Here is a 22,748-nt window from a genome sequence, read left to right on the forward strand (position 1 = left end):
AAAAGTTACCTTATTTTCTCACAGCAGTTTTATCTTCAACATACAAGGCCAGACTTACTAGCATTATAGATACCACCTTCAGTGAAAAAAATCAACACAAAGTGTATGAACTCAGCACTTTATTTAATGAGTGCAAGCCCACAATTACACCAGGTTAATTTCCTGAAAGAACTGAATTCATAAATAACAATGTAGTAATTTCTTTAGAACACAGGTGATTTATAGTTCAGGTCCATCATGAAACGGTATCCCAGCTTTGTTTTTACAATTCATCCAGAAAAGGAGTATTTCCCAAATCACCACTAGCTGCCATTGATTTCTTCCCACTGACAAACTTCTTTGCAGCCTGAAAACACACCAGAAAAATTGATGTAAGGATATATTCACTACAACAGAGTTTATCTTGCCACTCATAGCCTCAGTTTCAAGTCATTAAAAAAAATAAAAACGACTCCATGACCTACTATAGTAGGTCACCAAGTCAACAATTTTCCTTTGGCTGTCTAAGCTTACTTGCTCCTAATTCGGCTCCTCATTACTTTAAATAGGAATGGCAGAATGACAGCTAGCTATAAAAGGCATAAACTCTTTGAAAGTGGATATTCCCAGAATTCTAATTATACCACCACAAGATACAGTGGATCTGTCGTTATTACTAAAGCTATTGCTAGTTACCACTGCAACACAAGTAAGTGATGACTGGAAAAATAAGTTTTCTGTCTTAGAATTTCTCTCTGATGGATTTTTGGATGGAGTTTGCTTCAAGTATAAACTGCATTGCTATTCTGAATTACCTTGCTGCTATATCAGCTTATCACTGAAAGCCTAGTTGTTTTATTAAGCGCACCAAGTATTCTAGGCTCACGATTCCTACAAGTCTTAACACAGAAGTGCCCATACTGAAACTCAGCAAGTTTTCCTTTAATACTGGTTGGCAGTTTGGTACTCTCAGCTACACTGGCCTTATATAAATAAATACATTGCTCTTTAATTCAATTTAAAAGACTTTCTGTTAATAAAGGCCTCAAAAGATAGACAACTGGTATTTGTAAGCTAACTGCTTAAAAGAAAAGATGTGTGTTTTTTTAACAAACGAGCACCACTTTTGTATTAAAAACTTACATAGTGATTAAGGAACACCTGTACATGCTGACACATACTTACATTCACAACATCAGCAGTGGATACAGAGTCAATTTTTTGAGCAACAACAGATGGTGATGTGTGTGTGCCAGAAACCAATGACTCGGAGCCAATTTCATTCAGCAAACCTTCTGCAGATTCCACTGACATCAAATAGGTAGCTTTCAGCTGATTTCTGCCATCAAACGAAGCATTAACAAAGTGAGCACATAGGTCCTGTTATTACCACCCTTGCAAGTGCAATGAGTTTTTAGCGCAGAGTTTTTAGCACTTGACCTTTTCAAGATTTTGAAAGATTTTCCCTTTCAAGCATGGAAGGTTTCTATGGTTAGTAAAGAGGTACCACAAATAGTCAAAGCATGAAATCAACAGGGTAATGGAATACCACCTGCCTTGGAACGATCAGCCACCCCACACAATCAGGAGATCTCTAGCTCAAAATTTGTTTCTGTTTGAAGTAACTAATACAAGTACTTCACAAATTAGACAAAATAACCTATTAAGTTAAAAAATTAGGTTTGAAATTGATGCCTGCATCTTATCAAGAACTGATGTGTGTAGAGCAATTTTCTGGTAAAGCAGCAGTGATTGTAAATGTTCCTTGTAGAATAGTTCAATTTTCTGTGAAAAGACACCAGATTTATACTGTAATTTTTTTTTTCTTGGTATAGACAGTCTTACTGCTACTCAAGAAAATCTTAATGAAAAAAAGTTAAAGTGGCAGAAAATAGTTTATTTCAATAGAATAGGATTAGGTACCTTGCTATTTTTGACTGAATTGCAATACTCTACAAACATCACTGACCTTGAGTATTTTTTGTCACTCATATAAAACAAGTGTAAAACACAGAAAATATGTGAAGCAGTTACAGAAGTTAAAAAATAAGTAACTAAATAAATACCACCATACCAGTGTGTGCAACTCCCTAACACTAGGCAGCTTCTTAGCAGACATCCACACAACTAGTAATGCCAAACATAAAGGTACAGAATGTACCATTTAGCTACAAGTGACAGTGGAACAACCAGTCATGTCTAGCTTATGTATTCTGTAATCAAGATTTACATGGAGCCCTATACGCATTTCATATACACAGCAGACAGCATTTTCATTTTTCTACTTGCGTGAATCTGTACCGTATTGTATTGCCCAATTACAGCTTTAGAGGCTCAGTGCAGTTTAAACTCTGAGTAGCATTAAACACCACCTCACTAAATGTGCATAGCCCTCTGTAAATCAGGAACTCTAAAACTCTGCTATTATTGCACCTCTGACGGCAATTTTCCCCACCTCAAATGTTCCTAAGGGAAAAATATATTTAGAGCACTTGGATGTAGTATCACTAATTCAGTGCTTTACATTTGCAAACCCTCATTACTGCTATTCTTAGAAGACTCAGAAGGGCATAGTTGCTTAATATGACTGTTTTAGGAATTACTGCAGTGTCACCGTATAGGGAATTACCTAAACAATGCATTTTAGAATTCTAATTTAAGTGCCTTAGTAAAAGAGAGTATGATTAAAACAACATCATCTGTTGATGCTTGCAAATTTCTTATATCAAAACAGTTAGTTGAAAACATTAACATTTATTTAACAAGTTTTTATGAGGAAATACTGCTAGCAGAGAATTGGTGTAGCTTCAGGGAAAATAAAGTCTATTGGTAGTGCTTCAATTTTAACACAGAAAAGTAAACACTTCGTAACAGAAATAGTTACAGCACTATACAAGCTCTGCTGTACAGAATAGCCCAAGTGCTTGACAAGTGGATGCACATTAAGAAACCTCTCCATCACGAGATGGTTCTTTACTCACTTTGCCTTTGTGACATCTTCATCTGTGACACTGCCTTGAGCAATTGCCTTCATCTGGTTCAAAGCAGCTTTAATGACCTGAGAAAAATTAAATCACGTAGGACTTCTTCCAGCATTAAATTTAAACATGTTATTTCTATTATCTGACATTCAGAAAGACTTCGGGGAAAGCAGTTGATAGTAGTAGGATTGTTAGCTCAGCCTCAATGCTGAACAGCTTTAGAACAAAACTAAAAACACCCATAAAGGCCAAAACATGATTAAAAAAAGCTGTGTGGATCTGAATTGCGACACCATGTTAATTTATATGGCCTCACCATTTTTCAGAGTATTTAGTTCTGTCAGCTTAAAGAGCCGGCATGCTCATCACAATCTACTTAGGTTTAAAAATGTGAAGTCCTACAATCAGCAATCCATGGTACTTTACTAGCTCTAGTTCATGTTACACATTTATACTTCTCAGAAGTAAGTCTCATTGCCAGCCTGCAGAGATGTCATAACTGAACATGCAGCATTCTTATACAAAAAGCCAGATCAATTGTATATAAGAAGAATTAGTCTCTGCCTCAAGCCAAAGCACTATTTTGACAGTTAGGTTGTTAATACTTCAATTCTAATCGGCAACTCACCTGCCCAGCATCTTGAGCCTGGGATATGGTATAAAATCCAAAGAGCCCAGAATCAGAGTAATTAACATTAAATGCGGAAGCCTGAAAAACAAACATTATTATCTATTGTTTCAAGTATCAGAACAACTCAGTATTGAGCACAGGAAAGTTACTATAAGGATCCAAAATACTGGAATTCAGGAAGCTAGACTCCACCTGTGCAAAGGAAAGATCACACTGGAATGCCTTCTCTGAAATATTTTACCTTATGCAAGAATTAACTAATGAAGATTCTAGCTGGAAATAGTAACCTCTCAAAGGATAGCATGCATTTTGCTTAAAACATCAGTGTAGTAACCTTTTGAACTTACATCAAATGGCTGAGTAGTTGCTTTAGCAATACTCTGGTACAGTTTGCTGGTAACATTGCTTCCCCTCTTGATAAGGGGTCCAGCACCCAAAACATGCTGAAGGACACTGAACGCATTTGCGTCCTCACTTCCAACAGCAGCTCCTTCTGTTACAACAGCAGCGTGGACAAGGCTATCACCATTCTGTTCTCTGATTTCTCCTAAAAATACAGTAACAGAATAAAAGATAATGCAGCATTCAGTTATAAACTACTACGCATTCAGAGGTATGGAAAGCAAACACTTCTACCCAGGAGTTATTTTTGTGATGGAGAAGTCAGGTTGTGGAGTTACTGCATATGCAGTCAGAAAAGACAGAAAGAAGCTGTTAGTAAGCTGTAGGTCATCCTGTAGCTTCCTAATCATTAAACCCCCTTTATACTTACAACCCTAAGAGGTTGTTCTTAACACTTATTAAAACAAGCAAATACATTCCTTTGAAAAAAGCATTTAATAAAATCCTCTGCATTCAAAAAAAAAGTCTTGCAAGCATAAAACCAAGTACATTACTACACCTTATTTGAGCCTGATCCTAACCCACACCTACTACAAGATGACAAAACTCAGTGAGTCTCCAGATAACAAATACACAGAAAAAGTAGTGTACCCTCTGTTCATAAGAATATTCTGTTTTTATAGAAACTGAAGTTATATCATTCAAACCTCAAAACTTGATATTTTTCCATTTGTCTACTGAGTGATCTGATACCCCAGCTAAAGAACAGTGAGTGGCATTAGAACAAGATACTGCTCTGAAAGAGCTAAGCCTTGCTTTGTCTTTTATTAAACACTTAAGACAGTCTAACAGATCTTTCCTAACAGTCTCCGACTGATTCTAGACATTCTTAACCTACTCTCTACCTTTCCCAATTTTTAAGGGAATCTTCCCAAATATGCCAAGAAAAAACATATGCTAGCTTGTTTTTCCACTTTACAGAAAAGATGATCATGCAGGTAAAGCTTTATTGAAGATACAGGTTCTGTTTTATCCCAGGACCTTCCATGGTGGGGAGAAGGAAAATCCTCTGTTTATCTAGGTGGGAGATACCTCTCAACTGTTATTTCCCATGCAGAACATTTAGCACATCTATATAGTTTTCAACTGTAACTTTAAATAATACTACCTTTATAATAATCCCCCCAAATCATTCCGAACAGGTACAGGAAACATATACTTACCCCCTCGGTAGATAGCCTTTACACTAGAAGTACCAGCTCCACTTCGGATATTTAGAAACTGCTCTGCAACTTGCTTTAGGTTAGAGTGCTTTACACCTGCAATGCAATAGTTTATTTCAAGTAATGTCATGTTACTGAAAAACTATAGTACTGAAAAACTATAGCAGTTACATAACAGTGTTTTTAAATGTATCGTAACAATCTACTTCTCCGGAGAACTCAAATTTCTATAGTAGTTTTCCCTTATGAATTGCAGTGTCCATTAAAGAACATACATACCTATTCCTACAAGAGCCATTCTCGCACTTGTGAAATTGTTCTGTACAAAATGGTGAAGCTGCAACAGTAAAGTCACATTTTAGGGTATTTGTTATAAAGAACAAAAATGACAAGTGAGTTCCTGACATGCACTGTTCAGACCTTATACTTCCTAAAGCAACCGACTCCAATGTTTCCAAAAAGAACTGTCTACAGAACGTCATTTTACATGCTTTCCAGTGACAGCCACAAAACCCTTTTATACAAGACACATTTCATTGACAGCCTTACTATCAACAGAAAGCCACTGATGTTAACAACCTTTCTAAATGTGAATGTGAGTTCTAAACTCAATACTAAAAGCATCAAGGCTACAGATTAGTTTAACACCAGACTAATAAGATAATAAATACTTACTATATATTTGCTAAATTAATTTTCTCTGTCAAATATCAACTATCCTTGGAAAGAAAACTTAGACTTATAACACAAGAATCCTACCTGCTCAGATGTAATTTTTCCAACTCTGTAATCTGGACAATATAAGGGATTTGCTAAAGCAGTCTTGTAAGCTGCAGCATGCAAGTTTTCCAGCACTCCTAAGAGGAACAAAGTTTATGATTAACATAATAGCTCCTTTTAATGAAGATTATGAATGAATCTAAATGTTACACCAGTGACTGAGCTACGGTCCACTTCCACACTAAGGCATTCACCCACAAGATCTGCAATAGCAGGACTGTAATAGTCCAATAGTCATTGAGTTTTAGCTAAGTCCTTAAGCAACAGTCTGCAGACTTGTACCTTTTAAAAACACTAAACACTTGTAAATGCTCAATGCTTTTTGGCCTCATCAGCAAGCTGCAGATACAATCGGTTTTTGTTTGTTTTTCTTTTGGGATGGAGAGTAGTAAAAAACAGTAACTTTATATAGGAGATGGAAAAAATCATGGATTTGCTAAGAAGTCCCATAGCAACAGAAAGACCATACCTATCAACAGGGAAAGGGTGAAAAATGAAATGACCAGGTGACTAAGCAAAAGTTTTCCAAAGTTTGTCATTTTGAAGATACTCCCATGAAGCCAATACATTGGATCAGAAAATACACCTACCAACTTGAGGATTCTGAAATGCAACTGCTTTGTCAACTTTTAATTGTGGCTGAAGATCAGTTACTTCCCATCGTCTGAACTCTGGAGCTGTGGTGACATTAAGAAGGTACTCCATTACTGTATCACTAGAGAAAAAAGTTACAAAGGGATTAAACACCACAGAAGTAGCATGTATTTCTTTCCAAGTTGAAAGCAACTCAAACCAACGGATAAGGAACACATGAACAACAGAGTATGTCACTAAAGCCAGAGTAGTTATTAGCACTGCTGTATGACAGATGAGAATTCTAATTCAGTTCTGCCGCATTCATATGCTTGTAGGAGAAAAACAGGAGGTAAATATTAATGCAGTAATTTACTGATTTATTACCACGACATTAAAACTAGTGTAACTCCTACCCTTTAAAACGGTAAGTCTCTGCTTTACTAAAGAGCAATTAAAATTATTTGGTTTACAGTTTATCTGGATACCTACACATAGTCACGCAGGCATTCAACAGAATAAGTCATTTTCTCTCTCGTTGAGTACACGCTAAATGAGAAAAAATACAAAAGCCATTTTAGCAGAGAGCATACAAAGATGTGGACTTCTACACATATTCTCCCATTGTCTGAAACTTTCAGCAAGGTATTGACTAGAATACAAGTTAACCTTAACTCTGTTTCAGATGAATGTTTAAAGGAGCGATAATAGGAGCATTTTGATACACACACAGTCCTATAGCAGAAATAGATATACCTAAAACTCATGTCTTAGGTATTCAGGTAATAATAAGTATATTCAGGTTACAAGTTCCATGTGACTATCCAAATATAGGACACCATCATAATTCAAGGTAAAAAAAAAGAAAAAGAGCCAAAACATGAAAAGCCAAACATGAAAGCTGAAGAGCCAAACATGAAAAACGTGTATGAATAGCAAACAAGGTAATTTAGAAATGATTCTCTTTGGGCAGAAAACAGTCTTTTTCATTTGCTTCAACATATTTTTTTGCTTAACAAAAAGGGTAAAGTTTAGATTTATCTAAATCTGACTTTAACCAAATTCTACGTAAAATAATCGTACTGGTTAATTTCCAAGAAACAATGCAAGAAAGCAGGTACAGCTAGATCCCTCTTTTCTCTCTTAGGTTTTGTTCTCTAGGCTTTAAAGTCTCAAGTCACAAAATCCAGCAGCTGTTTGAATTGTTCCCAAAACTGCAGTATGAGTGTTATCTATTCACAAAAGAAGGGAAAAAATAATAATAATAAAAAAAATCAGCAGATCTCAGCAAGTTTAATCTTGAAGACTTAAAAGGCAGAAAGCACATTAAGCTTTCTGTACAAACCATAAAGCTATTATTTAAAACGCAAATCATGTGTGCGCTCTTGAACCTTAGTGAAATGAGGAGTACAAAAGTCATTCCTTGTCAATGTGCACCATTCCCACACTGAGCTTATCCACCTACATATTTTAATGCTTATTGTTTTAAGTTTCCTTTTGTCATGTAGCTTGTTTTTATCTTACCAAGATAGACTAGGTTTATGTGCGGTTACGAACCTTAGGCTACCCCCAACAGCTTCAATGCCACGAGTTATCCTGAAGGAAGATGCTCCTTTAGTAGTCTATTAAAAAAGAAATAGGAAAGAAAATACTTAAAATTATAGCTATTTTAAGAATAGATTTGCCTGAGGTGGTTCAGCACTCAGGCAGATTTGAAACAGTATCTGTTTCTTCATTTATATAGAAACCATTATATATGTAAGAAAAGTTAAGCCAACTTACTGCACCCTTACTCACAATCATTTCTATCATCCTCTCTGATTTTCCAATATAATTGCTCACATAGTTGCTCCCCAGCCCCGTTCCATGAGAATAATCCAAATTTCATCAAACATTTAATAGGATTTTTAACTTAAATAACCTTAACACAACCAGGACAATGAATGCCTATACATACTGTTAGGCTACAAGCTGTCTGCGGAAAGTGACTTCTGGCAGTGGTTAGGAAGGAAGTAATATGCAGCTGGGACATTATTTTTTTCCTGCCTGAAACTGAAGTAGATTGAGAACATTTCACAGCAGTCACTAGTGCTGAGTAACTGTCACAACCTGGCTGATGTGCAAGCATCTGCAGCTACAGCCAGATAACAACTGAGAAAAGCATAGAACAACAATTTGGAAACTTTCTACATACACACGCGAGTTTCTATCAGACATCTGAATTACCTTTTACTGCAGCTTAAGTAAAACAAGCTACATGCAGAGTTTAATATAGTTGAATTGTGTACATAGTTTAAGACACTATGAAAAAGTACAGAGCCAAATAAATAACATTGCCTTCCAGGAAGTAATTGCATTTTTCCTGCATTTAAGCCCAGCAACCAACTATCAACGTACATTGTTTTCTGCGCTGTATGATCACGTACACTTCATTTTACCATATCACCTCTTTTTGAAGCCATAAGCCTCCCACCATTTCATCCATCGACAAAAATAGTAACAGAGAATAAACACCTACCAAAGTAGATGCAAGACGAAGTAAGTGAGCAGTTCCCAAGTTACCAGTGGTTTCATATCTGCTGCCCGCTTTAATGAACACACCAATTCTTGAAGCTGGAGAAAAGTTTTCCAGAGATGCAATTACTAAGCCATTTGGTAATTTTGTGATCTGCATTAAAATAAAATTTGGTTTACTGATCCACTGGAAATACCGTCACAGGTCTTCTTTGACTGACTTATAAATAAATAAAAAGAGAAAAATACCAGTATTCATACTGACCTCCAGATCCTCAGACTCTGGAGATAATTTCACTCGTTCAGCAGTTGCTGATGGTGCAACTTTAGGAGCTACTTTCAGTGAGTACAGTCTCTTCTAGAGGATGAAGCATAAAAGAATGGATTTTCTGAATTAGTTCATCGTGTAACATTGTATACTGAAAACGCAAATGAATTTAAAGTTGAAATGCAATAAACAACTTCAAGTCCCACGTTAAACCAGTGATTTCCTTTTAAGTCCTCCAGTCACTTTTATGTCACTGTTGAAATCTGTGCAATGATTTATGTAAGGTCTCTGGAAGTTCAACAAATAGTACTTAGGAAAGCTGATTTTTCTTCTTTGTCATCCCGTAGTATGAATCTCTGTTGACGCTATATAGTCTGTAAAACTACTGTATAGGAATTAACTGAACAAATAGCTACAATAATCCCCATAAACGCAGGATAACTTCACAGATAACTTTATTTGGTACAGGCAGTTCAACTCAGAGTCAGAATATCAACCAATCTACACTGATTACTGAGCACAAACAGAACACAGATGCAAGTCCCCAAACTGCAGAGCAATAATTAGAAGTAGGCCTTCAAATTGAACAGGTGAACACAAAAGCCTTCCCTTCACTAGGTGGCAACTGAAATAACATTAATGTTGATTTCAAATCTTAAATGCTATTCCCTTCCACATTTTTTCTCTGTAAAATAAGTGTATTTATTGCTCTTCTCAAATAAAAGGAGAAAAATCTCATCCCCTTACATCTCAAAGTAAAAAATTGAGTGACAGGAACACCACTGCAGTCAGCGGGAGGGACAACAATGCTGGTACTCCCCTTACTTCACCACAGACACCGTTTAACATATTATGAGTCCAGAAAAAACTCCTTTCTTCCCTCACCACAAATTCGTTAAGACATCTAATCTTAACCTCTAAGCCTTCTTATTTATTAACAAGTAGTGTATGCCTAAAATTGACTTTGAAACACGCTGACACAGAAACTATCTGCCATCCCCTCAGGATGCTTCCAGCAGGCAGCTCCCCCAGGACGTGCTCCGGCCTCCCCGGGACGTTCTCCAGCACCACCCCGCCGCCAGGCTCCGCTCGCCAAGGGCATCACCTTGGCAGAAGCGCCCCAGGCCGAGCCGGTTCCCTGTAGAGCCGCACCGCCGGGAGGCCGCTCGCCCCCCTCCCCACCAAGCCGAGCCCCTGGGAGCCCCGGGAGAAGCCCCCGGCCCAGCAGGAGCTGCCTGGAGCCCCCCTCCGGGCCGGGCCCGCGGCCTGCCTGACCTTGAGCCGCCCCCTCCCGCTCCACTCCGCCGCTCGCTCTGCCCCGGCCCCGTCCTCCTGCCCCTGCCCCTCACGCGCAGCCCCACAGTTCTGCCCGCGCTGCCCGCCCGCTGCCCACCGACACGGCCCGGCCGGGCTCGCCGCCCCGAGGCCGGCCCTCAGCAGCCACCAAGACTCTGACAACCGCCCTGGCGTCCTCCTCCACCTCCCCGCCGCGACACACCGCACCCCTCAGCCCACGCTCACCGACAGAGCCGGCGCGACCCCCGCGAAGCCCCTCATCCTGCCGCGCCCCGCTGAGGAGAACAAGATGGCTGCCCCAGGGGAAGACTCTGCCTTCCCGGCACACCCTGCGCCGCCGCGACTTTCTAGCAAGCCAAGAGCGAAAACTCTACTGCTCGCGGTTACAGCTCCGCCTCAGGCGGGGGCAGTTGTGCGCATGCGCAGGCGGCAGCTGCCCGGCCGGGGGGGGGGGCGCATCTGCCCGGCCTGCGCGGGGCGCTGTGGGGCGCGCCGCCATCTTGGGGCTGTGGGGGGCCCTGGGCGCGCCGCCATTTTGGGGCTGTCGGGGGCCGAGGCGAGCCATGGAGCGGCTGTTCGGTGGCGCTCGCAGCCGCCCCGTCCCTCGGCAGTGCCTGAGGGGGGCCGGCGGCCGATCTCGGGGTTCTGGAGCTCGCTTAAGCCCCAGCGGGGCCGTTTCTCCGCCCGCTGTGTGTGTTGGGGGTGCGAGGCGCCTCAGCAGCGGGCGAGGACAACGGGAGGCGCGACCGTGCCCCGGGGGGCTGAGGGAGGGGGAGGCCGGGCCCGCGGGGCGGTGCTGCTGAGGGGCGGGGGGCGGTGGCAGCCGCCGGATACTTAGCGGCGGCTGGGGGGCAGAGCCTGATACCTCAGACCCGTGCCTCTGTCCGGTGCTTTGGTCCCGCCGCTCGCCATGGGCTCGGCTCCGCCCGTCTTCATCGGCTGCGAGGAGGTGGAGAAGCACCTGCACCGCGCCAGTCTCCTGCTGCCGGCGCTGGAGGCCGCCCTGGGCAACTTCTCGGCCGGGGCGGCGGGGGGCGTCGTGCAGCCCGTGCGCGCCGTGGTGCCGGTGCGGCCTCACGGCGGGTGAGGAGAGCGGGGCTGCTTCCCCGGGCTGCGAGGGGAACGGGCCGGGCAGGGGGTGATGCCTCCCGTGGCCGCTGTCAGAGGGAGGGGGTCGGGCCCGCAGCGGGGAAGGGGAGGGATCGATGAAATGAAAGCGTCGGGAAAAGGTGGTGGTACCCAGTTGTTGATTAACTTCCCCGTAAGCGCTTGATGTTAACCGTTTCGGTGTCTCGGATGCTGAAATTAAGTAATCCTCTTCGAAAGGTACCTGGGAGTTATGCCTGCTTACAGCGCCGCAGACGATGCTCTGACAACCAAGCTGGTGACTTTTTATGAGCACAAGAAAGATTCCTCTGTTCCCTCTCACCAAGCGACTGTCCTCTTGTTTGACCCAACCAACGGCTCTTTAAAAGCTGTGAGTTGAGTGCAACACTTCTGCATCCTCCTCTGTGAATGTTCTGCCAGCTCTTCCTTTTAATTTGTAGACGTTGAACTTCACTGGTGTAAACTGGTGTAAGTTTATCATTAGTAAAATGTGTTTGTGCCTAATTGGAATTTGGCCGGAGGTCTTACATCTTTCATGTGTGTTAAACAGTGCTCTGTGTCCTTTTGTCAGCTGTTTACTGTCATGTGTGGTTTGAAGGGAGTCTGGCTCCCAGGGTGACTAGAAGAGAGAGATGATCTGGAAAAGCTTACCTTGAATTTTGAAGGAAAAAACCTTGCTGAGTAAAGAATCTTGCACCATCTTAAGCCTAAATCTAAAGAGAAATGCAGTTGGTATCAAAGGGAATAGTATTCACGATCCTTTTTTTTTTTTTTTAAAGAATGTTGGCCATTTTAATTACACTGTTGTAATGATGATTATTAAAGGACAGAAACTGGTCATGAAAAGTATAATAGCCTTTCATTCTACACTGTATTGGCAAAACATCCTTTATCTTAAAGTCCCAAAAGTCATTTATACACAGCAATTAATACACTTTGAGACTGGGATGTCCCCCCATGCATGATACACACATGTAAGGAATTCCATGGTTCTCTGTCACCCTTCTGTTACAGAATAAGACAGTGCAGCTCAGGAATTACTGCTAGCTTGCGCTGGTCCCTGATTGTACCAGAGCGCAGAGTATTGCAGTTGTATCAATTCCTGTGCTGGAGACCCAGGGAAGTGCAGTGCAGCTGCATGTGAGTTAGGAGTAGCTCAACTTTGACCGCTTTTCACTCCATTTATGCTGGTGGAATGGCATGAAAGAACTGGAATAAGCAGAGAATCTGCCCGCCTTGTACTTGGGCTTCATGTGGTTTGTGGTTGCTGCAGTACTAATTACTGACCTTTATATTTTTGTCTATGCCCTTTAATATCACTTTATGCATATAATCCACAACTTGGTGAAAATATTGGGCATTTATTCATGTTTTTACTGTTTGTTTCAGTCTCATCTTGTTTTTTAAAAGGTTCTAGATGGCAGTGTCATTACAGCAAAACGAACCGCAGCAGTTTCTGCAATAGCTACCAAGGTATGTCTTCTATTTCTTAAATCAGAACAGAATCAGTTAGTGGTGTTATCACCACCATATATATATATACATTTATTTATATATAGAAAGTAACTACAGAGAGTGACATAAGTGTCTTTCACTGCATGTCAGTTTACTTCAAGTACAGCTTTAAATTAGAATTAAGTGTATGTACCTTCAGGGAAAACTTACAGCACAATTTTCTGGTTTAATTGTGTGAGTCCTGTTTGGCTTTAATATTTTGTATTTGATGGTACGAGGAATCTGTGCTGTGTTTTTGTGGTTCATTCTGCATACTCTTCAGGGATTTTGCTTTGGTTTCCTCTGATTTTTTGTTTTTTTTTTCTGTGCTTGACTTAACATGCTTCTTATGGCATTGGGTGTTAAAGCTGTGGTAACGTATTCAGTTTTGTTTAGATGTGTATTTTCTGCTGTGAGGTCAGTAGGGGTGGATTTCATTGGACCTGGAGAAAGAAGAAAAAAGTGTATTTCTAGGGGGGCAGTGTGTGTCCTCTTAAGGCAGATGATGTCTAAGATAGTTGGATGACTTGTCCAGTTGGTCAATTTCTTTGTCAGTGGAAGATGTCCAGATGACTAGCCCTGACTACAACCATAAACTTCCGTGTCTGAAAGACAAGTGATGTAAATCTTAGTGTATGTTGCTTTACATTGTTTCAGATGGAAATTGTTGCTCTCAAATTCTTTTTTAAAACAATATTTGGCTGGGCCCCTATCAGTGGGTAGAGAGCAAGTCACCTTCCATTGCGCAGCAGTATTTTAGTCTTCACCTCAAAGAATGAGGCAATAAGAGGGCCAGAGCTGAAAAATACTTTTGTTTTTCACCTGTCAGCTTTACATCAGACTGAAGGCTGACCTCACCACTTCGTTAGTGGCAGTCTTCATGCCAGCCTAAATCTATCCATGGCAATAGAACTAAACTGACATAAAATTGGAGTGAAGAACCTGTCCCCAAGAGCTTCCCAAGGGACAGAACAATTTAAAATGGATTCCTCAAACATTAGGTTATAGGCCCTCATTCATTTCATCTATTCTCTACTTAGACGGTTCTGACAGTTTTTACACAGTCAGGGCTCTGCTGGCCTCAGAGGAGTTTGGCTGTTAAAGGGACTTCAAGATCAGACCCTTCATTATTGTCTGCTGTTTTGGGAATTATTCAGGAGTGTTTGAGTTTAGCTCATAGTTGTCATCTTGCCCCCTTTATGGCATTCACTTTTTAAAGACCCAGTGCTTTTATGCAAGGAACCTTTGAAATAAGTGCTTCAGTGTCTTTGAAAGAAACATTAAAAAGAGTTCTTGCTACTGAAAAATGTGATCAATGAGATTTTTTTCAATTTTCTTGCAGCAGAATAAGTGTTGAGAGCCTACGCAGTTCAAAAGCTCTTTATTCAGAAGTGAGTGGCCACAGCAAATGCATAAACAAGACACAAGGATAGCTTAGGGCTGGACTCCAGCAGCCCTCTCTTCTCCCTTGCCAAGTAGTGGTGAATCACAGGCAAGAACTAAACCAGAAAACCAAAAACAACCATAAGTCTGAACTTCAATATTTTTTTTCACATTGCTGTTTTTACAGTACATGGTGCATACATACAGTTTTTAAGAAAATTCCTTTCTCAGGCTTCTAAATCAGGAGTTTCACCATCTGTTGTGTCTAGATCTAGAGATCATTGTATTTTGGGATACAGGATAAATATATGTAGCAATACAGGGTATCTGGGGAAATATTTTATGTATGAGGAAAAATGTTGAAAGGGCCCAGTGCTATCACAACTTCAAATGTGGACATGGGCAGTGTAGGAGAAAAGACAAAAAACAAGGGGTGAGAGGAACCTGAATGTAATGCGGTGTTGATATATGAGGGGGGAGGGAAAGAAAGGAGCTGGGGACGTCCCAGTAAAAGGACAGGTAGGAGGTGGCAGAGGGAAAGGGTATCACCACACTTGTTCAATCAGAATTACCTCTTGCGGTGCTAAATTCTGCTTGTGTTACAGTTTGTGACTTCACAACTGCAAAAGAAGGTTTATTTTGGGCCTGCCAGGAGCATTTTACACACACAGCTACCACTTTCACTACTGATAGCTTTTGGTATTGTGAGCCCTGTTTTCAGCCAGTACAGAACATCAACGCTACAGTTTTACACTTCATTAATCCCATAGATGTGATACATTATACTGATATTAGTGTGTGCTAAGGCCCCAGAATCCGTGTTAGTTCACGCTGTTGGATGTTAAGTCTGAATTTCAGACTTAACAAACCTAAACAATTCAAATCGAGAATCAAGCCAAGGGGTACTTTGGTGCTATTGACGCTAGCTTTTGCATTATCGTATATGTGTGTGTGTGTGTGTATATATATATATATGTATATAGTGGTTATTGAATATCGATTTCTATTACTAGGAATTTAATACTAGCTTTTGCACAAAACCATGATTTTTTTTGTTTAAATGGATTAAGATTACTGCTTTCTTTTTGTAGTATTTTAATATTTATTTCTTATATCTGTTAATATATTGTCTTACCTATGCTTTTTTTTTATGTTTGATACCATTTAGTTGTTAATGCCAGCTTTTGCAGAAGTGCTGTGCATTTTGGGAGCTGGTGTTCAAGCATATAGCCATTATGAAATCTTCATGGAGCTGTTTACATTTAAGGAGGTAATGGACACAACAGGGCACATTCATTTTTGTCTGTGACATTTCAGGAGCACATTTTATAAATAAAAGATGCTACAGACAAAGTTTCATGTAAGAGATTAATGGTATTTTTGATTCTGTTTATGCAGAGCACAGTAATACTATGAACATCTGTAAAATTTCGTGCTCAAATGTTGGTCCAAGCGTGTTGGAAACAAAGTCATGTTTCAGATGGCTTTTTTCTCTGAGAAAATCTTACTACGTATGCCATGTTTGAGTGAGCTTTCTGTGACTTTCCATTAAATGTATTTATTGGAAATACTTGGGTTTTATAAATACAGTTCGACAAGGAGCTGTTATTCTGGCATTGCAAAACAGCCATTCAAATGTAGCTGACCACCCATGGAATTTACTCACTTACATGATGACAGTGTTAAAGGGGAAGAAAAAAAGTTTAGGATGGATGTGACTGAAAACTGAAACAAAGTCTGTTCTGTTTCAACAAGGAGAAAATCTCCAGGCTGATCTGTTTTTCCTTTCTTCCTTGAAGGTCAGGATATGGAATCGCACAAAAGAGAATGCAGTGAAGTTTGCTAACTCAGTTAATGGTCCGGTGCAGGTCTGCTCTTCTGCTCAGGAGGCAGTTACAGGGGCTGATGTGATTATAACAGTCACCATGGCAACAACACCAATTTTATTTGGAGAGTGGGTAAAACCAGGTGCCCATATCAACGGTATGCTATGTTCTTGTCATTTAAAGGATGTATTTATTATCATGTATGTTCACGTGCACCATCTTTGCCGCTGTGTTGTTATTTCATGTTCACTTGCTCTCCATTTAAATAGCCTGTACAAAAATGTTATTTCCCAAGTGATTCCTGCTCAATCTGTTGTTTTGCTGGTAGCACTCATCCTTCTGTCATTCACTTTCATAAGCTCCTCTATTTGTCCATTTTGGGGCTGATCACATTGATTTTTACTGGAGTTAAAAAAAAAAATAAAAAATGCAGTAACCAAGTAAGAACCTCATAGTTTGACCTCTCATTATAGGGAGGTTTTTTTTTTTCCTGCCTTATGATGTTACCATGGTATTGTTTGGAGTTCCTGGACGTGGTCAGATTTGTTTATTTTTTTTAATTGTGGGCCTGATTCAGATGACCTTGTGAACTTTCCAAATGGCACGGTAATGAGGCAAAAGCAACTTGTCAAAGGGGACGATTTAAAGTAAGTTCCCACATTCCAGCAGCATCCTACCAATTTTTCAAACTCTATTTAGTCATTTGTCATTGAATGATGTCTGTGTTATGTCACGGCATGGTAGCCAGAAGTACAACCAAAATCAATTAAGATCTACAGTCACTGAAGCGACACATAACACAAAAAACCTTTTCCTTTCTTTGTCTTCTTTTCTTCTTTCTCCATTTAGGCATTCAGGCAACATGGAATCTGTTATTCCATAACAGTCAGACACTTTTAGAAAATGTTTGACTACAGTAAAACTTTCATTAACCTATGAAAAGTTTGTAATGATCTTTCTGTACTTAAGACAAATCAAGCAGTTTAACTTCTTTAGTTTTTCTAGGTATGTATAACCTGCTCAATTTGTACTACTTACAATGTTGCAAGGAGACAATAGGAGCTATAAGTTTAAAAATCCTTGTTAGTAAAATTCAGCTCTGTCTGCTTGTGCAGGTCTTTGCTGCAAACTACTTTGCTTCTGATCTGTTAAGGATAAATGAGGGATTGTTCAAATCTTATTTGTCTCTATAGACATGTAACATGAACGCATTCTGGATCAAATTCAAGGATGATAAAATTCAGGTCATTTGGCAACGATCTGATGAAAGAGGAGGAGGGTGCAAGAGATAATGGACAAAGGGAGATGGTTTTCTTATGGCTCAGCTACCCAGAGTGTCTGGCCAGGGATAATCATCTGACAAACATAAAATGTGTTAGAGAAGCTGTGTTAGTTAACTTTGTTTGGGGGGGACACACAAACAACCACCATCATTTAACTTGGCAGTCACAGAAACTGAGGCCACTGTCTGCAGAAGAGATGTAGTCTCTTTAACCTTAAGATTATCTTCCCTGAGTTGCCTTGCCAGATGATTGAGGTCTGTTCCAATGGTGCCTTATGTAAGCAGAAAAGAATAATTATGTCACACTTAAGTACTGGTGTCATTCTCAGTGCTGCTAACAAAGGCTTGTTTGTTTTGTACTTACACATACAGTTTCACATCCGTACAGAAATATAAAGGTATGTGATGAGGGAAGGCTGAGTGCTATCTCCCCTTCTCTGCCTTGTTAGCATTATTTGGTAGGAGCAGTTTGACTAATCTACCAAAGAGATGGAAACAGTGCCAGCGAAGAACCTCAGTTCTGTGAGATTCGCTTCACAGAGAGTTGCAGCTTAATGCTTCAGCAGGTTGAAGTGCAATGACCTATTGGTTCCAGTTGTTCTGGGTTCGCTTATGAGGATTACAAGACCTTTGTCAGCAGCAGCATCTAGCTGACTAGAGCTCAAGGTTGCTGTACATTTTAATGAACAGTAATGCTTTTGGAGGGTTGGACCCAATGTCATCTTTAACTGACGCTAATGGAAATTTAAGGCATTAGCACCTTACAGAAGCAGGCCATATACACCTCGGCATTACAGCTGAGGCCAGGTTGAGAGAAATCCCAGCCTTCACCAGTTGTTCAGGTGCATCCCGTTTTGTGTTGTTGTTTTTTTAAAACCAATGAGCATGTCACCAGTGATAATGTCAGACTGTATATTACATTTCCACAGTAATGTCCATTGTTAGTTCACACGTGTCTTTTGGACAAAACATGTTTTGAATTTGCTTTAAATATTCTTCCCAAGTTCATCAGTTTTATTGTCTTAGCTGTTGGAGCAAGCAGACCAGACTGGCGAGAACTGGATGATGAACTGATGAACAATTCTGTTCTGTTTGTGGATTCCAGAGAGGCTGCTCTTACTGAATCAGGAGATGTTATATTATCAAAGGTGAGGCTTTTTAAAATGAGGGACCTTCTCTTTGTGGCAGTTGGCTTGTGTTCGAAGTGAGCTAGTGTGGATGATGTGCTGCACTGAAATTTTTCAGAGCATCAGATGTGGCTGCTAGGAATTTCCAAGCACAGGCTGAAAGATAAAACAGATCTTGAATGGGAAATTCTGTGTATCTCTGATAGAACCATGTGCATTCATTATTAACCATTACATGGCACCATATGACATTAGCATACTTTCAACATTGGTCTTTGTGTACAAAGTATTGTTTTGAAAGATGTATGTTTCCTGCACCATTCAGTAGTTCTTGCATATTTTTCAAATCTTTTTGTTAAAACCTGTAAATTCTTTCCCATGAGATTTCAGTGTGACTGACACAAATCTGGCCTCTAGAGACTGGATGACAGAAGCCAAGCAGTTACTGATCTGCAGAAATTTGATGGGAAGAGACTATTTTAGGTTTATTGGAGTTTTCTTCTTCTAATATTTGTACAGAATGAATATGGTTTCCACTTCTGAGGTTTAATATAAGAGGGTCAGATAAAGTAAGGTATGTGAAGCCACGTCTCTTTTGTTGGATAGGTAACAAACTATCCACTGTGAAAAGCTTATTTACGGAGGAAACTCTGACAAATGTTTTTTCCCTGAAAAGCATTCCACTTCTCTGAGATTTCTTTCCAGTTTCTCTATTATTGATCTGAATACTGATCTGCTTTTCAACAGAAAGGAATCAGTTATGGGATAGCAGAACTGGAGGGGTTTCTTTTGAAGTCACTCAGAAAAAAAAAAGTTTTAATGTACATACGGATATTACATTTCTGTATAAATATATTTTTTTATAAATGTATTTTTTTCACAGGCGGAGATTTTTGCTGAGCTGGGAGAGGTACTGAAGGGTACAAAACCAGCCCTGCCTGAGAAAACAACAGTCTTTAAATCACTGGGTAAGCCCCTCCTATGTGCAAGCCTGACAGAAGACAATGCCTTGTTATTTATTAGGTCCCCCATGCGTGGGAAAACTGCTGATAATCTTTAAAACTGCAGTGGCAACACGTTCTCCAAAAGGAACTAGACTGTGATTTGCATTTTCCCTTATTTCACTTTTTATTGATTTAGCAGGACTGATGTAATAAAAAGAGATAAGAAAGCAAGCAAACAATGGGAAAAGTACCTTTTCCATTTCAGTTATTCAAAATGAGTGCAACGTTTATTAAGACAGCTCCAACGTGAATGTCCTGTTGTCATGCCTCTAAAGTCTGTCCAACCTACAGATAATGTGACAGTGCAGTGTAGAGTTGTGGCTGCCGTTTGGGGGAAGGAACAGGAGTGGTGATTAGTTACCATGTTCTGAGCTGCATGATGTATCTGAAAGGGTCAAACTGTGATGTAAACGCTGAATCAGAAAATCAGATTCATGCTATTACATTAACTTCATATCAGACACACAACAATTACATGGTGACAATAACTTTGAACATAACACTGAAGGTGTTTGGGTTGGGGAGTTAATCCTGTTCCTGTCCAATTAGATAACTTCCTAAGTCCTTCTGTTCCCTTCTGAAGCTATACTACTGCATACAGCTGAAGAGCTGTTTGAAGATGACTAATTCTCTTTCAGGGATGGCGGTTGAAGATACAGTAGCAGCAAAATTTGTTTATGATTCCTGGTCAGCTGCTAACTAAAGACAGAAGTCTACAATGCCAACGAGGCCATAAAATATGAAGAAAATCATTTGCACTTAGTTTCCTTGGATTTTTTGCTAACGAGAAAGGCAGCAATCCTGTTTGAATGCAGCCCTTCTGCAACTTTCAAGAATGAAAAGTAAAATGTCAAGTGTTTTCCAATGACAAGTGTTAGATACCTGCAGTATTACTAGTAAATGTATCTCATGTAAATGGCAAGTGTTAGATATTTGCATTGACACTAACAGGTATTTATGTATTTTGGTATAATTCTGGAATCAGTGCATTTCCTCCTTAATTATTTCTGTAGCAGGAATCTGGGGGTAGATTTCATGTTTCCAGAGGGGTAATTCTTACTGGGTAGAAGACAGCAGTTCAGAGAACAGAGTGATGTTTAATTGTGATGGTACTTCAAATAGCACTGTGGTTTCGGTACTACACGGGCAGTTACCTAGTCTTCAGTCTCTCCTGGGGACACAGCCCACCCAGGCTTAAGTACGCATCTTCCCTTCCAGATCAGGCTGGGGTCTAGAAGTCACCATCCTTACTTTCAGCCCCTGACAGCCCTCACTTCCTGCCCTCAGACCCGATTGATTTCCATTTAAGAGCACGCTCCTGAGTGGGACTTTTGTATTAAAAAATGATGCCTTCCCTATGGTTAGATGTGTTTCCATAAAAGACCTGGCTCAGGAAGGCTCAAAGAGTGCAAAATCGGAGCTACTATTATGTACATTTTAACTGGGAGGAAACTATATGCAGTACCTTTTTTAGTACATTCCTGTTTGGAGTTTTGCAATTTTCTTGTTGCAAGGAGTCATCCAAAATGTGAGCACTAAAAATGTTTTTTGACTTAACTTTTATCTGTATTCTCTTGGGAGATTTGCCTGTTAATCTATAGTGTTTGTAAGTTCTTTTCGAAGTTTCTTGAAGGTTGAAACAACGCTGAGTTCAGTGGGATAAACTTCAAGTATACAGGCAAATATTTTCAGCTTGGCTGTACCATGCACCATTTGGTAATTGTTCTTTCATGCCAGTGGGTATTTGCTGGAGCAGGAATTTCAATGATCCTTTCTTGCCAGAGGAGCCCAGGGATGTTCTACAGAAGAAGTTCCAGTTTTGTGCTGTTATGCAACTGCCTTACAAAAGATTGAGCATATGCTGAAAAATAGCCATTGCCCTGGAAACAAATTCTTGTCTCAAGCCAGAGTTGTGCCTTGTGAAATTTTATTTCGTCTTGCATATTATTTCATGTAGGCTATTCCTTCCTTCTGTAGAAGGATTAGATGACATAGAATAAATGGAGCAAGAGGAAGGAGGTTCAGAAGCAGTTAGTGTTAAAGCCTCTGATGGTGCGTAAGTAAGTGTAGAAGATGTTAATGAGTACAGTGCAGGTGTGGCGTAAGTAATACTCCAAATTATAAGCTTGGTGTAAATTAGTTGGAAAAAGCTAGTAAGTGGCAGAGTTTATAATGTGTACAATTTCAGCATGGAAGGATACCAGGCCAGTAAGTGAATGGGGCCAAAGGATATGTTCATGAGGATAAAAATTTAACTCCACTGATCTTATTTATATCAGTGGAAACAAGAACAGATATTTCTCTACTACCTTTTACACTTTTTAATTATAGCAAAGTTACCTGTGTATTTTTAGACGTGTTTTTTTCTTCATGTCATTCATGAAGCATTCAGAAACGTGCGTGTTGGCTGAGCCTGTTACTTCAGTGATGGAGAACTCCACTAGCATGAGGCAAATGTGACAGCCTTAGGTGTTCTGTAATTCAGGAACTGTATGGACACTTGCACTTACTATTTATAAGAAAATTATCAAAGTTCTGTGCCTGTATGGATCAAAATTTGTAATTTGAGATGAGGCACGGTGTTTGGGAAGCAGACATACGGTTTATTTTCACATGTACTTGTCTACAGACTATGCACTTTAAAAAGTAGATGGAACCAGTCCAAAGACCTGAGTCTGAAAACAGTGTTCTCAGCTTTCCTTGGCAATAGGAGGGTCTGGGAGCCTAGCTTCAGCATTTTACTTCTGAATTCTTGAAGAGTGTTCAATTCAATTACAGTGGAAGTTGCTTCTATGTCATCTTAGATTTTGGGGGGTGGGGGAAGGGTAAAAATAGTAGGCTTAATTTCCATGTTTTCTTCTCTTACAAATTAGTGTCTCAAGATTTGTGTAACTTGCATTTATGTTAAAAATAAATAGCTACTGCTGTTTGACTTTCA

General features: G+C 40.1%; 2 protein-coding genes across 2 annotated transcripts; one reads left to right on the forward strand and one right to left on the reverse strand.

The window, feature by feature from the left end:
* Nucleotides 1-104: 104 nt before the first annotated feature.
* On the reverse strand, nucleotides 105-11,008 carry UQCRC2 (ubiquinol-cytochrome c reductase core protein 2). The gene is made up of 14 exons (XM_083800382.1): nucleotides 10,813-11,008; nucleotides 9,289-9,381; nucleotides 9,028-9,177; nucleotides 8,067-8,131; nucleotides 7,002-7,058; nucleotides 6,527-6,651; nucleotides 5,916-6,013; nucleotides 5,436-5,493; nucleotides 5,157-5,252; nucleotides 3,939-4,138; nucleotides 3,589-3,669; nucleotides 2,961-3,037; nucleotides 1,165-1,318; nucleotides 105-346 (listed from the first exon to the last, which is right to left on the reverse strand). The coding sequence occupies exons 1-14, from the start codon at nucleotides 10,846-10,848 to the stop codon at nucleotides 263-265; spliced, it is 1,374 nt and encodes a 457-aa protein (XP_083656508.1). The 5' UTR covers nucleotides 10,849-11,008; the 3' UTR covers nucleotides 105-262.
* Nucleotides 11,009-11,366: 358 nt separating this feature from the next.
* On the forward strand, nucleotides 11,367-22,748 carry CRYM (crystallin mu). Its single transcript, XM_083800396.1, has 8 exons — nucleotides 11,367-11,670; nucleotides 11,914-12,064; nucleotides 13,105-13,167; nucleotides 15,740-15,841; nucleotides 16,371-16,554; nucleotides 18,706-18,827; nucleotides 19,690-19,774; nucleotides 20,449-22,748. Exons 1-8 carry the CDS (start codon nucleotides 11,498-11,500, stop codon nucleotides 20,511-20,513), a joined length of 945 nt encoding a protein of 314 aa, XP_083656522.1. The 5' UTR covers nucleotides 11,367-11,497; the 3' UTR covers nucleotides 20,514-22,748.

The sequence above is a fragment of the Anser anser genome, assembly GCF_964211835.1.
Source record: "Anser anser genome assembly, chromosome: 15".
Lineage (NCBI taxonomy): Eukaryota > Metazoa > Chordata > Aves > Anseriformes > Anatidae > Anser > Anser anser.